Below are 18,746 nucleotides of genomic sequence, written 5' to 3'. Positions count from 1 at the left end.
AACAAATTTGTTCTACGATACCCATCCACACACACACACACTCTTAAAGGTGTTCTTATATGGGGCTTATATGGGAACTTCGAGGAGCCCTAGCTCCGAAACGAGGCCGGTTCCCCCCAAATTTTTTTTTCTGGAATGTCTTAGAATGACGACTAGAATCTACTCCCAAAATTTCAACAAAATCTAAAGAAGACTTTAGAAGATAGGAAACACGGACGGACGGACGGACTAACAAAGTAACGTAGGATTTTTTCATTTCGTTTAAAGTACTGAAATTGACCAAAATGTATGGAAATGGCAAGACTGTATACTTTGGGGTATACAGCCAAGTATACAGCCTTGTGGAAATGGGGCTTCTTGGAAGATTTTTTGCGTGGCCAAATTTTAAGCTGCAAGAACGTGTGATAGCTCGTTGAACTCGTACGGACGCCTAGTTTTTTTTTAATGGTAATTTGGAGTCATTTGTATTTGAATTGTGGAACTTCAATATTTGCTGTATATATGGTTCTGCAGTCTACGACAAAAAAAAATTTGTGAAACTTTTTTCTAGTAATAGGACTTGCGTCACGGGCGCTATGCTAACGCGCGCCCATGATTACATTCATGAAGACACCCATTGGAAACCCGCCAAATTTGTTGAATCTTCTCGTTCTAGTCCACACCCACGGAAAAAGTAATAGAACCGAACTGTCAAATCTGTCACAGTGTTTCTCATGCTCGCATTGTCACCGCCTCACTGTCAAACACGCGAAAGTCACGTACATCACTCCTAATTATTGAGTGAAGAAACATTTTAATTAAATTGATAAAAAAGGCAGCAAATTCATCAATATGACTTGGTAAATATTGTGCATCCTACACCCAACTAACCAATACACATCTCTCTCGGTGAAAGTGTAGTGAGACAGTTCATAATTTTCAATTGTCATCGAAATTGTCAGTTTCAAGCCAACTTCGCAATAACATCTTCCTATTCTGCATTTAGAATATTTTCTGTTTTGACAATTTGAATAAGTGCTGAGTTGTTGAGTGGATATTGTTGTGCACGTAATAGAACCAGACGTTACACAAAGTGACTTCAGTTCAAAGGTTGAGCTTTTAAGGGTGACAGTCACAAAGGATTTCTAGAAAGATACCGTTCACCTTGAAACGAGTAATAAGACGATTCCCTTCCGGAATGCCCACTATTCTGGTGAAGAAATTGTAATTTTTTCCTCGCGTTTCTCATATTTTGATCAACGATATTCAGGTTATGGATAGTTTGACTGTTCCGTGGTTCAGTGCAAGTGATTGGAATCTTCAATCACTTAGCCTGTAACGAACAACTATCATCTGTTATCGTTAGCAACTTCAGTAATAAACTCTGTGCTCTCATTAATGTGGTCTTATATGACAAAAAGCTTATGTTCACAGAAATGAAGTAAAAGATTCGAAATCAATCTCTTTAAAATACTTAGATCAAACGAAGTAATAGATCCGATAGTATAACAGCTGTTGTGCTAGCTGTCTCAACAGTTTTTTAGATTTACCAGAGGTTAATAGTTCTAAAGAAATACCCAAAAATGCGACCTAACTTCCTGTCACAAAACTAGGTTCGTCTCCATCTCAAACCGTCGTCGTTAATAAACCGGTGGTGCTCAAGCTCATATCATCGTAAAAGAAAAAAAAATTGTCGCGAAAAGGTTTTTAATTTTCAAAACGAGTAACACACAGACTTGATACTGATCAGCAAACAGATCAATCGACTCAATTACTTTCTTATCGATTCAACGAATTATTTCTATAAGTCTACCAGCAGCCGCGTCAATAAATTCCGCATATCGGTCAAAATCAAACATCGAACCGAAAATTGTTATAAAATGTTCAAATAAAAACCAACCAACCAACCAGCTGGTAAATATGAATGAAACGAAACATTCATTAACAACACACATAAACAAATTGACACGACAATGTATCGCAATTTTCTTTTCATTTCGAAATTCGTTTCACTTTAATAAACAATTTTGTGTTGTTAACCAGTTGAATTTGTTGTTTCGCGGAGCCAGCACACGTCTCAATCGAAAATTGTTATAAAAGCGACATGAGTCATACGTGATGATAACGACAATATAGTGCACGGTACATCATAGCGAGTCTGTTGAATTTAAAATTTAATTTGTCTGATGAGTCCAACCAACAATTTGATCGACGCGACGTTCATTGTATAATATTCATTTTGATTTTCAGAAACATAAAAAAACGTTGCAGCTTTTACCGCAAAATGAGTCTACCTGCACACCTGCAAAGTGATGATAACAGTGACCAAAAATTAAATTAAATTTTACGAATAAATTAGAATTAAAAAATGTTGTCGATTGATTGAAAACAAAAATAAATAAATTATTTTGTGTGTGCGCGTCTGTGATTTTAAATGCTGATGTGCTAAAGAATTTAGATAACGAAAAAAATAATAATAATAAGAATGAGTACAACAATGAATAGTTCCTTAATTGCACAAATGATGACGAATGATGCTGACGATGATGGGCCGAACATTTCAATGAATGACTTATATCCAGCTCTGGTTCAGTGCTTTGGTATCATTATTTGTGGGTGAGTCTTTTTCCGATGTTTTTATTAAGGCGTTTAGTATCCGATTACTCTCGGACCATTCTGGTGGATTTGTAGCGTAAGACTCTATTAATTGATTGGGGACCGGTTTCGCTTCAGTTTTTCATTGATCACATTTTATCGACACACAGCGCACACAGCTTAGGGCTGATGTTGTGATGTTATCTAACTGAAGGTAGAAAAACCGCTAAAGCTTGTGCGAAAAAAACTCGGAAAACAACAGGACCTATTTTTGGAAATTTTATCCAAAATTTCCAAAAATTTACAGAAACTGCGAACGTCAAAAAACCGAATTTTTTCATCATTTCGAACGGTTTTGGCCACTCCTGACTAGAGGTGGGCGCCGGCGCCAGCCGCGCCGAGCGCCGCCGAAAAAAGAGCTAAAAAAGATGTCGCCGCCGCCGAAATATTAAAATCGGCTAGCCGATCGCGCCGCCGCCGGTAAAATTAAAACTTTGCGCCGCCGCCAGCATGTTTTTTTTATTAATTTTCGGCGCAATTTACCAGTGTTGCGACTTAATTTAAAACCAAAGCACAACCTAATATTTGTAAAGCATTTCTCCAAAAATTATCAAAATTTCGAAAAATGTTTTTATAGTGTTTTTGAGTTATTTACTTTTCATGTTTTTTTAGTATTTTTTGTATCGAATTTTTTGTGTAACAATAGGAATTCTGAAAGGCCATGGCTATAAACTAAGATTGACACAAAAAAATTGAGCACTTTTTCAAAAGCTGTTTTTTTTATTAATAATAAAAAGCTGTGAACTGTGACTACGCCTCGGGTGCCCGATTCGCACACAATATATCAAAATCGTATGCTACAAGTGCAGACCGTTCAGAAAATACCACACTTACCATATTGGCTACAGCTGGAGGGTAATGTGTCCATTTTTACACTGAGGTTGCACTCCTCTAAAAATTTCAAAAAACGACAATTCGAACTTCGTTAGTAATGCAACGTCATTTAACTTCGATTTTGAAAAGTCTACATTTGCCTCCTTTTTCACATTTTGATTTTGCGCTAAACAAAAAAAGCGGTCTATCTGTCTTTTTTTGTCAATCTTAGTTTCTGGCCATGGCCTTTCAGATATCCCAAAAAGTCGAACGAAGTGCTTTTTCAACCCCCCTACTACATACTGTCTCAATGGTACAAATGACAATCGACTCTTCAATCTTTTTTCTATCGGCAAAACGATTTTAGGATCCTATTTTGACGAAACAGTAGTCTCAGACTTCTTTATTAAGAGTCATCTCTTTTAGCAATATTCTTCAATACGAAATAGACAGTTTGGATCTCATCAAACGGCTCAAATCTATTACTTGGATCGCTACACACTGCCAATTTGAGGCATGCTAGAGTTAAAGGCAAGCTATAATTATACTCTCTTATAAAGAACACACTATTAACTAAAATAAATGTAAGATTTAACAAATTTTTTCTACAACAATTTTCCGTTAAACGCCGTTTTTTGCGCCGAATTCGCCGCCGCCGCCGATAAATATTTTGACATACGCCGCCGCCGAATTTCGGAAAATCGGCTCAGCCGATTCAAGCCGCCGCCGATACTTTAAAAAAATTTACAGCCGCCGCCGAAAAATATAGACCGGCGCCCACCTCTACTCCTGACTCCTGAGCTCAGCCTTGTGTTTTAGCCGGCTCTCAATGATTTTGTTTGATTATTGACGCTCTCATCTTTCCAATTAATCATGTTCGACTTCATTTAAAAGCTGATAGTGTCAAGAATACAACAAAATAATTGAGAGTCAGCTAAAACGAAAGGCTGAGTTCAGGAGTTGCCAAAACCGTTCGAAATGGTGGAAAAATTCGGTTTTTAAATGTTGAAAGTTTTCGAAATTTTGTAAAAAAAAAATGGCTCTGGAACAGGGAATTCAAGTGCAGCGTAGGTTCATTGAAGCACTTCCGATTTCAATTGGATTGTTGTTGAGTCGAAATACTTTTCCAACATCCTTGGCTATCATATTCACCACATTCAAACATTTCAATAGAAACTGTTTTAGCGCTGCACCAAACGAAATGCGACGCTGAACAACAATTCCCTCAGAACTTGGGTTCCGTGTTTTTAGTGATCACTGAAGTTTTGCGCTACCTTCTGGATTCGCGTGGAATAAAATTATCTGAAACGACAACAACAGTTATATTTAGATAGTCCCTCATGTCTGTGAGTACCGTTATGACTCCCTTTAAACCACGCAGCATATATTGCGATGTCTTCGATGCTAGTTTCTCAGTCTTTAATTTTGAACGAGCTTTTTCTTATCAACAAAGCATTTCGTTTGTCTTAATCGAAGAATGTTCAATAGGATTCAATTCGATGACCAACAAATTTATCATTTGTCGCTCTTCCATTTCCGGCTTAGCGTCATTCTAATTGTATTACAAATGTCATTCATTAGACGTCTCGTTCAGTTTTATTATCTCCACAGAATTATGTGTGGAATTTATCGTAATTGAAACAACTCATAACTGTCATCACTTAAACAAATTGCTTCTAATAGAAATTGACAAAAAAAATGTCTATCGTGCATGCTCTTGTAAAATCGATTAAATGAATTCACAAAGAAAATTTACTACCTAGGCAACACAACCATTAGAAAAAGTACCTTTCTGGACAAATCATTTGAAGAGGTCAATAAGCTATCGATATCCAACTGCACGACAGATTATGACTTAATTAATTCTGATCAGTAATTCATATGACCTCTGTCGAATTTTTGGTGCTTGTACGTTCAGAGCCGTAGTGTAAAACCATACGAATTTTAGAAAATATTTGAGCATTTGCATTTTGAAGGGAACTCCTTGGAAATTTCGATTCGGTTTCGTAGTTTAAAAGTGCATTCTTTTGGCACCGTGTGCCAGATTCCCCGATACCATCTGTAAACCGAACATTTTTGTTTTAACATTTTCAACTTTACTGTATGAATTGAGAATCAATACTTTAGCCTAGGCTAAATGGATCCATAAGCTAAATAAACAAATACTTTTATTTCGATTATTTTGCACGTTCTCCATACTGCTTGCATTCATTCCGAAGAACTTCTTTGCCGAAATTACAGAGCCTGTAATCATGAAAACGTATTCTAAAACATAGCTAACGCCGACCCGTACGAAACACCTATTCGTATCAAAAGCCTTTACTGTGAAACTCTTCATTTCTCTTACTTCATTTTCTTCTCTGCTGAAAAACTATTCTCCCTTTAAAATCACTTACATTATCCACTCTTTGCCTTGTTATCATATACAATTAAATTGCCGGAGGCAATATAGACAGGCCCGTACGAAGTCAAATTTCATAAATTCCTATTTAAACAGCTATATACCGCTATATTTACCTATATTTCACTGTAAATAAACATTTCACAGAGTAATATGCTATTATATAGCTCTATATGCCTGTATATAGCTCAATATAGCTGTATATAGGTATATATAGATGTCCGTATATGGAATCCCTGAAACCCCACACACATAACAAATTATTTCCATGTTAACAGAAACTCTCTAAGTACCATTTTTCCCAAGATATATCACTTTTAATAAAATCCAATATGGCCGCCGGCAGCCATTTTGTTAGGAGACCGGAAATAGTACCGACGCTTTACATTCGTTAATACCTTTCAAACAAAAAAAAATTCATGAAATTCGGTCAAAATTTACTCGAGATATTGTCAAAATACACCACGTTCACTGTACTTCCGAGTAGCCAGATAAGAGCTCACTCCAAGAGACCTAGCTCACGCTCCGGAGAACATAATTTCATAAAATTTTTTTTCCCTGATTGGTACGGTCAATACCTATCTAATAAAGCTAAAACAGACGAAATATGTTCAAATGTGGCCGACCTACAAGCAAAAACTGCTTGCCGCCCTGTGCCTGTTCCACACCAAGGGGTCTAACTCACGAGTCGGTCATCCGATTTCCATAAACTTTTTTTTTGTCGATCGGTATTGTAAATACCTTTTATTTGACGTATCACTTACAAGTTTAACGTTTAAATGTCCGGAGATATCTTCGAAAAATCGTAAAGCAGTTATTGGGCCACAGCTCGGGAGGGGTCGATCCAAAATCACTCATCTTCGAACTTAGCCTGTCTTTTGACATTACCAAACGGGAAAAAAAAAAGAATTTTCAAAATCGGATGCGTTTTACTCAAGTTATCGTGCAGACGGACAGACGGACAGACGGACATTTTTTTTTTTCGCGGATTTGGCATCTCTAGACAACCACAATAGGTTTCCCCTTACTCAGGGAGTCCAATTCGACGTGTTACAAACGTATGCGTAAACCTATAAGACCCCAGTACTTCGTACGGGTCTAAAAATCACGAGAATTACGAAAATTCTTGAAAATTGACGAAAATCTTTTCACGATCACAAGCTCTACTAGAAGACAAAAACACATGCCTCACCCTTCTTCCTAAGGTAGATAAACAACGGCAACAACAGTAATCAAAATCACTTTCTCCGAGTTGAGTTTTAATAACTATTTCTTGATTGGTATTTATGGGTTTTTTCGCCGCTAAATCCGAAAATGCCGATGTAACGTTATTAGAAAAACCCAGCAAATGATCAAAATGCAAACACATTACCATGTTAACTATTGCACATCGATTCGTATTTTTAATTTCATAATTTTAGTTATCGAATCTGTTACTTGATTTGATCTTTAATTGCCTAACATAAATCATAGGTCAACGTTAAATAGTTGAATGTTTGCTTTTGTCGCAGTTGTCGAGAACAGATAATGTGGTACTGATTGCTCAGTAGGATAAAAATGGTTTGTCAACAAAATCTGGGCCAGGGCTTATTATTGGGAATTTTTTAAGAATTTTTTAAGAATTTTTAAGAATTTTTGAGAATTTTAGGAATTTTTAAGAATTTTTAGCAATTTTTCAGAATTTTTAGGAATTTTTCAGAATTTTTAAAGATTTTTTTTGTTTTTGCTGTAAACAAAATTCATGCAATTCTTTTGGTAATTACGGTTATAAAATCGAACAATTCAAAATTTAATTTTATCGGATGAAGTTGTGTCTGATACGACCATTAATTTATGTGAAGACTCTTAGGTGGGTAAGGTCGCTTGACTGAAGACTGAATAAGTTTTCCAATAACTGCAGTCCCAGTTTTCTTACCATTTTTAAATAAGCTGGTGTTTTTAAGAACACAAAATTAAAGACAGATGAAAAAGCGATACAAGAATGGTCTATTTGCTACATCATTAATTGTGTATCTCTTTTATTTCCACTAACCGTTTAGAAAACTCAAAATTAATTTAATTTTCTGAAGAAACAAAGAGAGCTGTGAGTTGAAGGTTCAGAATGATATCAGAATGTATCACCTTACATGTGAACTTCATTAAATGAGTCCATAACCACCTTATTTGATATTGGATATTGGACTGGATAAACTTTATTTCCGTTAAAATTGGAAACAAAAAAACTGCCTCAAAAATCTTTCGAGTAAGTCGACTTACTCACATATTTGACATCGTAAAGAATACAAGCCAGATAGCGAATAGGGCAAGTATGGTATTTTTGGAAAGGTGCGGTCTCAGACTATGAGATGTAGTAGCAACTGAAGCTTTTCCCATCAGTGGATGAGCTAGACATGACCAGAAAGCTTCCCGATGGTGAAAAAATTAGTGAAAGTTGTCCACATTCACAACTTTCCATACATTTCCATTAAAAAATCTGAGAAATGTGGGCACCCAGAAGAAAGTGTTTTAAGATTTTTTGAAAAAATTGAAAAACCCACTCTCAGTTTTTTGATATGTTAAATGGGATGTGCTAGCCTTCATTTTAAGCCAATAAAATGAAAAATCGGTTGGGGTGCTCATTGACAAAACCATAAAATTGGACTTTGATGCCTCACACTTACTCACAGCTACAACCTTTCGACCCGACGATACTTTTATTAGAATCGTCTGTCAATTCTCTACAAACTACCATTAGATAAACCATCGGGGTAAAATTTTCTGAAATAGTCATGATTTTGAAATTTTGAAATTTCCTTAGAGTCGCCCCGAGCCGGAGAGGTTGTTTAAAAAAAATATCTTCAACGAAATGATCACTTTGAAATTCCCTATCGATAGCACCATAAACGTCCGGAAACAAAAATGGTGTGTCCGATTCCAAAAAATTTTCACTATATACGAACCTAACCTCATGATTTCATTCTCCATCGATTAAAACCAAAATTTTGAAAATCAGTAGGTAAAGAATTACTTGAGTTATCGCGGTAACAAGTGTACGGATGTTTTCTGTATTTAACGTTTTAAGCCAATGTAGAACATTTTCAAAATATCATATTGAACGTGTCGTTACGGACATTTAAGGTTATTTTGCATAAACCCGGACTTTCAGTCAAGGGAGTAAACGAAAAATTTAATCATATTACAGTCGAAGAAATATAAGAAACTGGCAATACAATCCAATCAATGCTATTTATCCCACATTCATTACCAATGTTACGATATTTATGTATGTACATATAACTTGTAAATCGCATGTGGATTAAATAACATCGTTGAAAAAACCGAAATCTATTTTTCTTCGACTGTAAATGCAAAATATTTTTTAAGAATTTTTTAAGAATTTTTAAGAATTTTTAAGAATTTTTAAAGAATTTTTTAAGAATTTTTAAGAATTTCTAAGAATTTTTAAGAATTTTAAGAATTTTTTAAGAATTTTTGAGAATTTTCAGAAATTTTAGAATTTTTTAAGAATTTTTAGAATTTTGAGAACTGAAATTCCCAATAATAAGCCCTGAATCTGGCTCGTTTTCTTAAGCTGGAAAACTGGCTATGATTCCATATTCATCAAATATTTTACTTATAAAAAAAAGGAAAAGTAAAAACCGTCAGAGGTGATGTTAGGGCCGGCATCTTAGGGTGACATTAGTAAACAAAACCATTGACAAAAACCAATAGTCTGAGTTTGTTGGAGCAAAATTCGTCTCATCAAAACTTTTGGTTCAATTGCTATTTGGATCGTAAGGGACGAAAGTTAAAAAATTCAACCATGTGCGAGAGTTGCCCACGCCGAAGGTAATCGCATCTCTTTGGGGAACCGAAAATTACAAATGTCGTAGTTCGACAAGTTATTTTTGATCGATGCTAAACATGGTTCTTAGGAACAAAAATGTTCAACAGTCTCCAAAATGAAACAATCTTTTTATAAGCTAGTCTAGTCTCAACTTCGAAACGTGAATCCGCCCGCCCTTAACTTATCGAACTCACATTTTCGATTTTATACTGTTTATACTGTTTAGACATTCGACTGATCAATAATGTGAAACATTACAGTTCTGATCGATCAATAGTTACAGAGCAGCTCAAAATTTGGTTTTCTTATCGCGGCAACAAACGGTTGAGCGAGTGACAAAATTGTTATGACAAAATAATTGCGTATTTGAGAGAACAGCTTTTTGCTTAGAGCAACGTTTTGCGTCGAATAGCTTGAAACAGCCGCACCCAATTATTGGACAAAGTTTACTTGATTCCTTCCCTTTAAAACAACATTCAAATATTCTAAACGTCTGTCTCACGTGTTCTGAGCACATTCGGTTTCTGTTTCCTTTTCAAGATCAGTTGACTGACCGTCATTAGCGTTTTTATCTTTCTTGACAGTGAAACCGGACCTACCTGTACGTAAGATCAAATTCAGCCGCTTGTCGGAAGACATTGAAAAAATATTTTTCTTTGCAAACATTTGTGGCGAATGAATTTCCAACCAAAAGTGAATTTGTTTCGAAACATTCAAATCAACCTTGGATGTGACCGATGACGAGTGTTTTCATTTTTTTTAAACTAAGCACAGTCTTAAAGACATTAAAGGCCTATGGATTTGGATATTCTAGAATTAAGACTTTGTTGTCTGTTGGCACTAAGACCTGGTAGTATGACTATTTGGAGAATTTTGGTCTAAACGTTTGCTTATACGTACGTTGATGGAAAAACCAGACGACTAATGGAATTGAACATATAATGCAAACTGGATAAAAATGTTTTTGCCTATTTACAATCACAAATAAATTGATAATTTCATGTGACATTAAGTGAAACACTCACTTTTAATGTATCAATGTCAATTTCGTGCAAAAACTTTAATTTTGACCTTGGCCCAGAAACTTTGTTCGACAATATATTTTCAAGCAATGGTACTGCATGTCTCGATGTTCATTTTTTTTATTTATTGTTCAAAGAAGGAAGTTCAACGATTTGTTTACAAAAACATTTCATATTTTGTGGGAGGGCAATAAAACGATTTCGATTCGTAAATTAATCGTAAATGACCAAATAACACATCATTGTCACATCGTTGTCGCATTGAATGCTAAATTTATGCATCGATACAAACTGTTGGATTCTGAGAAATTCGATTCATATTTGACCGGTCTTGTACTTACTTTGTTGGGTGTTTGATAGAAAAGAGCCTTTTAGGAATGAGCGGGCGAATTTTTTAATGAAACATAAAAACTAGGCCCCACCTTATGGGTTGGTCAGGTCCCTTGATTGACTGAATAAATATTCGCTACTTGACGGTTGCGTGTATAAAATCCTACAAGTACTGTCAAGTTACGAATTCTTTAAAGTTACGAAAATACGACAATCTGCACTCTGGGCGCCGATTCTCGTGAATTTAAGAATTCCAGTTGTCACCTTAATGCGAATCTCCATACGATTCGTAACTTTTAAGATGACAACTGTCAAGTTACGAAATCTTAAATTCATGAGAATCTACGCGCTTCTTATTTTCTTATAAATTGCGCATTCGCTTTATTATATTCCAATTTTTTTTTTTCAAAAAGTCCCATTGTCTGCTATAAACGGTGGTGAAAAGATTTCTTGATTATGTATTGAACAAAAATGAAACTCGTGTGGATTACGGCCCTCGCTTCGCTCTGGCCGCAAAGTCCACACTTGTTCACTTTTTTGTATAGAAACAACTACCACGAAATCACTCAAAATTTTTTTTTCGAAATGAAGTCTAGATTGTTACTCCAATACTTTCCATTTACTAACCTAAGCCTCATGAATTTCAGGATTATGGAAGGCCTCGCTTTGCTCTGGCTGTAAAGCTCACGTTCGTTTAAATTTTCTAAATTATGAGAATTTTTTTAGCAATTAAATCTACTGAAACTCGGCCTCATTTGATCATGAATAAAGTATGAAACTCGTGTGATTACGGCCCTCGCTTCGCTCTGGCCGCAAAGTTCACACTCGTTGATTTTATTTTCTAGCATAGACAACAATAAATGACACATAAAAGTCTTTTCGGAATAAATAACGGATTATTACTTCAGTATTTTCCATTAACGAACTTAAGCCGAGTTATTTCAGTACTTGTCAAACAAAATTTTCTTGGAAAGTCGAAAATTACTCCGTATGATAAGGAGACTATTATTTAGACAGATAATCTGTTTTTTTTGGAAATCCGTTGAGGATTAATTAAGTTATCGTGTTATCAAGCGACAAGACAAAAATTCTTTTGGGAATATCTCAGAGATCACCCGTCCGTTATAGCCCATCTTCGAACTTAGCCTCAGGAATGTAATTCCCCGTCGAATAAAAAAAAGTTTTTGGAAATCCATTGAAAATTACTCGAGTTATCGTGTTATCAAGGAATGAACAAAGTGTGACAAACATTTTCTGTAGTTAAGGTTTTTGGTCATACATTCATGTATTTTCAATCATAGTAGTGAACATTGTGTGACAAACATTTTACAGTGTTTATCATCCGTAAGACCCATGACTTTCAGTCAAGGGAATTACATTTTCAAATACGCGAACCAAAGTCAGATAACGAGAAGAAACCAAGATCTGCCGTCTCGACTAAATTAAATCTTCCAAGGCTCGCCACGCACATTTGGTAAAGTGCAAAGATATGAAAATCGTCGAGCAAAGGCTTTTTTCGGTCCAATAATTTCTCAAAGTTTTCATAGAATCTGCCCTTAGAAGATCAGATTCAATATGTTATATGTACCTTGGCTTCCTGTCTCAGTTTGCAAATCTAACACCGACTCCCCGTCAGAGTATTTGATCTAACTCGACGAATAACTGAATCGAAGCCAACCTTCGTCTCTAGACTCAAGTTGTAATACACCTCCGATTCATCGTATTGCTCGAATATTTTGTCCGATTCAAGTGGTTTTCTGCAGACCAGAGCCAGCTTATTCTCATTTTATGATTCACTCACTCATTTAAAATGAAATGATGAATGAGCGATTAAGTGAATTCTCGTTTGTCATATTTACACTGAATCAGATCAATTTCGTTCAACTCGCACACGCGTAAACTTTCTATATGCACAAGATAAACCGAGCCGAACAAATTGACCAAATCAAAATATTGATTCTTATCGTGCAGTGCCATTGAAATCTTGTTTACCAATTGATGCGCTTAAAACTGTAATTAAATGTCGAGTGTTATGCAAACACAGCATTTATGATAAAATTACAAAAGATTTCGATTTCTCTGCAAGCCCTTCATATTGTTTCAGTTCACAGAGCACATTATATGACGTAGTGCGTTTAGTAAGAACGACCAAAAACAATAGGCTGGATGACGATAAGTACCTGTAAATCGATCCGTAAAAATGAGCTCAATTTGCTAAGCAGATTTGTCCGTTTTTACATGAGATTTGATTCACCTTGACTTGAACATGATTTAATAGAAATTCGCAGAAATGTTGTTATGTAAGCGAAACGGTGTAATTTACAATTCCATTCAACGGTACCTGTAATAATCGTTGTTTTCTTCATTGGTTTTTGTTTGTAATCTAAATGGTAAGATCTTACAGCCAATACAGTCAATCGTTCAGTGTTTGTTTGTTTCTGGAAAATTGAAATTCAATAAATTCTTGTCAATTATCTCAAATGACGAACACTTTTCCACCACACATGTTTATGGATTCTATTTTTTCCATGACATAGGATGCGATAGAACCTGATACGGAAGGCACGTGATATGCCAGATATCTGATATTGAATATTGAAATTATGATTACAGTTTATCGGTCTTTCGTCATTGAAAGACGTAACATTCTAATATTATAATGATTTACTGTCATTTCATCGTTTCAATCTCTAAATGTACTTTTCATGATATCTTCCGAACATATCAGGCCGTTGCAATTTGATTGATTTCAATTATCAAGCCGTAGAGGACTTTAAAATGTAAATGCAAGCGATAGAACGTTCTTCCATGATTCGTTCAGTGAACTAATGAAGTAATAGATTTTGCATCGAAACCTGTCAAAACTTTGAAGAAAGTAATTAGCAGATTTAATCGTTATGCTGCCCGACGTTTCTAGATAGTAAAAAGGACTATAGTAACACCTCCCTTCGAATAGATTTCCTAAAATAGTTCCTCTCTGTTTGACCTACTAACTATCCAAGTGTAGTATTCGATTAAGCCAAGTGCCTTAAAAAGCAAACGAGAATAAACAATCCAATCAAACAACGCCATTTGCCTTTCACGATTTTGAACCAATCAGATGATAGTCTTTGCTTAACAGGATATTAATTTCCTGTTATTTGCACTTGCCTTATGGTAGGAACGGAAACACACCAGCCATTTTGCGTTGTTGGGATCGACAATTATGCTGCGTTTTCCATTGTAATCAGACATTCACCACAGGCCAAACGAGGGAAAACGCAGCATAATTGTCGATCCCATCAACGCAAAATTGCTGGCGTGTTCGGCATAACTGACTGTAACCGATTGTCCGATTGTAGTGAAACGAACATTAACGAAGAATTAGTGTAAAAGGCAAGACTGCCCAAGTATCTAAATCACTAAGAAAACATAATTATTTACTACCTTGTCTAACAATTACTTCCGTCCTTTCCAGGTACTTAGCTGGTCTACTTAAAATCATCACAAATTCCGAAACTAAAGGACTAAATACTTTCGTCGGTACATTTGCTCTACCATGTCTCATTTTCCTATCACTGGTCGAATTGAATTGGCAAAAAGTCAACTGGAAATTCCTAGCTGCCATGCTTGTTGCAAAGGCAATTGTATTCTTCGCCGTTTGCATTATATCGTTGCTGGTGACCAGACCGTTAAATTATGGCCGAGCTGGGATATTAGCCACATTCTGTACGCAAAGTAACGATTTTGCGATTGGATATCCGATAGTGGTGGCACTGTATCAAAAGGTGCATCCGGAGTACGCTTCGTATCTGTATTTGTAAGTTGAATATTATCGTGGTTTGAGTGAGTGGAAAGATTTTTGATTTTTATGCTTTTCAAGGATGGCACCGATATCACTGGCTATTCTGAATCCTATTGGCTATGTTCTGATGGAAATTTCGAATATCAAGAAACAAAATCCTAACCTTCTGACAGATTCAACGGTAATCCGAACATCCAACAGACCCAGACCATTGTCTTTTTATCGTTTCAATTTTACACAGGAACGTCGACCTTCGATCGCATGTCCACAAATTGCTGACAACGCTAATGGTGAAACATCACTTAAGAATAAGTCAAAGCTGATCGTGAAAACGATGCGATCAATCTTCTTCAATCCAATTTTACTGATGACCGTGCTAGGAGTCATTGGAGGTGTAGCCTTTCCACATGGTCTCCCCGAAATTGTATCAGGTTGGTGGTGCATTTTTTGCTTGTTTACTACAGATTTACATTTTGTTTACCTTCCGTTTGACCAGGAGTCCTGAGAGTGTTCGGAAATTCTTTCTCCGCAACGGCATTGTTTTTGCTGGGACTCCGTATGGTTGGCAAAGCACGAGAATTGCAGGGCCCGGGATTTTTGACTCCTGGCATTCTGATCCTAGTAAAATTGTAAGTTTCAATGCTAACGTCGCCGAAACGAAAGCTTTCCCGGCATCAAAAGCTTCAACGACTCTTAATACTTGCAGGTTAGTCCTACCGATAGTAAATCGTCAAACTGTCAATATTATGAGCGCGGGAGCTAATGTGTCCGATACAACCGATCTGAGCACATTCGGATTTCTGTACGGAACAATACCGGCAGCTCCAGGTAAAATTCATCAAATCTTCTTCAAACAGCAGGACGTGACACAAGTTCTTCGTTTCAGGAGTGTTTGTCATTGCGACACAGTACAAAACTGATGTGGACCTGATTGCTAGCAGCATGGTAGCATGTACCTTCATCAGTGGCCCGTTATTGTTCATATCAGCGAAGATGATATCGCTGACCAACCTAAATCCCGCTGACTATCTCAACGAATTGGATCATTTTGCATTCGACATCAGCATCGTTGGCATTGTGGCTTGTTTCTGGATTATGTTACTGTTCGGCATATCGAAACGATTCAAACGCATCCCACATCGTATCACATGCTGTTTGGTTCTGTCACAGATGATGGGTTGCATTGGCGTTATATTGTGGTCAACGCTGGGAAGTCAACCAGGTATAAATCATAGAATGGTTCGAGCAGCACGACTGGACTTAACGTATCTGTGATTCGTAGGTTGGCAAATGTATCTCCAGTTCACGCTATTTACTATCGGAAATTATAGTAGTCGTCTATGGGCAGCCCTGTTGGCAATATCATTGTTATTCCTACAATGTCGCAGCCTGTGCTTTGTTCTGAAATTGTGGCCTCTATTCGTAAGTGCAATCTAATTTTGTCACCGGCTCACATCATGATTGGTGAATGCAAATTTTAGATTAGCGTTGCGTGGGGAGTGCCGACAGTGCTGGTGATTACACTTCTGCTGCTCGACCAAACAAACATATCGGGAAATGAAAAGCGAAATCCAAATTTTCAATACGGGAATGCTCAGGCGGCCATTTCTATTTTCCTGTTAGTGATGTGCTTCATTGGTAAGTTGGATGACTGGAAGCATTACACTGTGCCCTGCATAACGTCAAGGTCGATTCAAACGAAATTTTTATTTTCAGTCACCAGTGGCTGCCTGGTCTTACATCAACGATACAAGAAACGGTTCGAGAAGTATCTTACCTTGTCCAGAGAAGTTAGCATCGACACCGAATCCAGTGAGTATATTGCGACCATTTGGTATAGGCTCCGGTCATTCATTCATTGATTTCGGCTCTCCAGGTACAGCCTTTTCCGAATCCACATCCAATCTTGTCCGATCCACCAGCCGCAGCAATGACAACGACCTAAACTTTTCGATAAACAATCGGGTACGACAATCAACGTCCAGCGACGAAGATGAGTCAAAATGTTCGAACAATGAAGATTGCTGCACGAGAAAATCAACGGCAACGACAGTGGTTGACATTGAAGATTTATTGGCCAACCAGAAATGTAACGACCGAGCCGGCCCCAGTGGACTATGCAATTCTCAATTCAACTGTGACGGTGCATCACGAGAAAATTGTCAGAGTTTGGTGAAGAAGTACCAAAGCGACACGAATCGCGGCCTAGAACCGTTAGAACTTCCAGAGAATGTCGACGAATACCAGACGATGAGGCACACAGTCCTGTTGATTCTGCTGTTGTGCTCGATGTTCGTCAGTTTGGCCCTATCGATTTGGACGCTGGTCATGGAGGGTATGTCCGGTATATATGTGGAATTGGCATTTTTGGAAGCATTCCTGAATTTCGGCCAAAGTTTGATTGTCTTGGCTTGCTTCATAACGGATTCGGGTGAACTGTTGAGTCCGCTGGCTAAGTACTGGCATAAGATCTGGTATGGGGCCAATATTTTGTTGTTGCCGGATTGGAATAGCATTTCGGCCGACACAAGGCTTGTGTGCGATCAGTTCACCAATTATCATTTGGACGCTTGCCGTAAGGCCATTGCGGAGGACAAACGATGGCGGATCAAAATTTATAAGAAAGTTTTCTACGGAAATCGGTTCGTTGACTGGTTAATTGAAGTTGGACTGGCTAAAGATCGGGTCGAAGCGGCCCAATATGCACGCCATTTAATCGATGGACGTGTGCTGCGCCATATCAACAATGTTTACCATTTCCATGATAAGAATTTACTGTACACCTTCTGTAATAGGTTGTAAATAAAAACGGCAAGCCATCTGTTACCGACCACTATCGCAACACAAAAAACTGGACGATGTGCTCTAGCAAGTGCGTGCCCATTTAAAGTAAAATTCGTTTAAACAAGTGAAGTAACAGATTCGGTATGAAACACTCGGCGATACTTAAGACAAACGAAGTAACAGATTTTAGGTATGTCATCACCGCTTGCCGTTTATATCAAAAGGTTGATTGTGCGGTATGGTTGTTGAAATGAATCGGACTTATCAGCCATTGAGTGTGAATCATTTCAACGGGGCATTATGTTTACTTTCCATTCGCAATTTGCCTTCGAACACGAGATTTTAGTTTTTGTGGCTGAGCCAAATAGAAAGATTTGTTTTTACTGATCTTTGAGACGTTTTAGCTTTATTTTAGTGAAATGATTTGTGTTACCGAATTTATATCATAAGATGCTGTTGAGTATGCACCAAAACTTAGGCTAATTTTACAATCGAAAGTGTTTGTTGCTGAGAAGGCATTTCCTTGTTTCAATCGTGATCTACTGTTTAAGCCAAAAAAGAAAATGTTAATTTATTTTTGAATAAATTCTATTTTTTTATGTATATATTGTGATTATATATACAGCAGAGACTAAAAAAGATTGTTTTTTTACTACTGATTGGTCATTTAAGTGCCACAAAGTTTCATCAATCGATCCAATCAATCAATCCAATTTGACGGAACTGACGAAGGTGCCAATGACATAACATGTCGCATCAGCTCTTTGAACGGTCCTTTACACCTTGAAGTATGAAAATACTCACTCTGTAAAGGAAAGTGCTTAATTGATATCTCGCCTAAAAGTAGGCAATAGGGGGGTCCAGAATCGTATGGGAAAATAAAAGTTTCGAGAAAATTGGCGGACCCCGGGGAAAACGAACCTATATGACCCACTGATAAAAAATATATATGGGGCCGATGCAATCCGAGTTGGTTTATGGGTCGCGCAATGACGAAATATGTGAAAAACCAGGAAAATGAGGGTTAAAGAAAAATTGAACGTAACTAACAGATGCTGAGGTCACTTCTTAAGGTGAGGTGGATTATTTCACTTCAGAATAATCCAAAGAGACCGATTTAATGATTTGTAAGTGCATTCGCATCTCCCAAGT

At 37.0% G+C, this 18,746-nt stretch overlaps 1 protein-coding gene across 4 annotated transcripts; it reads left to right on the top strand.

Annotated features, from left to right (window-relative positions):
* The first annotated feature begins 704 nt into the window (after nucleotides 1–704).
* LOC119079272 (integral membrane protein GPR155) lies at nucleotides 705–18,233 on the top strand. Of its 4 annotated transcripts, XM_037187054.1 has the most exons (12): nucleotides 705–839; nucleotides 2,230–2,595; nucleotides 14,484–14,825; nucleotides 14,889–14,991; nucleotides 15,052–15,241; nucleotides 15,307–15,439; nucleotides 15,517–15,638; nucleotides 15,697–16,032; nucleotides 16,093–16,232; nucleotides 16,292–16,448; nucleotides 16,527–16,622; nucleotides 16,687–18,233. In XM_037187054.1, exons 2-12 carry the CDS (start codon nucleotides 2,465–2,467, stop codon nucleotides 17,610–17,612), a joined length of 2,676 nt encoding a protein of 891 aa, XP_037042949.1. In that variant the 5' UTR covers nucleotides 705–839; nucleotides 2,230–2,464; the 3' UTR covers nucleotides 17,613–18,233. The 4 variants fall into 4 exon arrangements, with proteins under 4 accessions (XP_037042949.1, XP_037042946.1, XP_037042948.1 ...); XM_037187051.1 differs by having other exon boundaries at nucleotides 14,889–15,241; XM_037187053.1 differs by lacking the exon at nucleotides 705–839 and adding an exon at nucleotides 2,017–2,135 and having other exon boundaries at nucleotides 14,889–15,241.
* Nucleotides 18,234–18,746: the final 513 nt, after the last annotated feature.

The sequence above is a fragment of the Bradysia coprophila genome, unplaced genomic scaffold, assembly GCF_014529535.1.
Source record: "Bradysia coprophila strain Holo2 unplaced genomic scaffold, BU_Bcop_v1 contig_324, whole genome shotgun sequence".
Classification (NCBI taxonomy): Eukaryota; Metazoa; Arthropoda; class Insecta; order Diptera; family Sciaridae; genus Bradysia; species Bradysia coprophila.
Note: the sequence above shows the minus strand (reverse complement) of the source record. Positions and strands in the feature narration are given on the sequence as shown.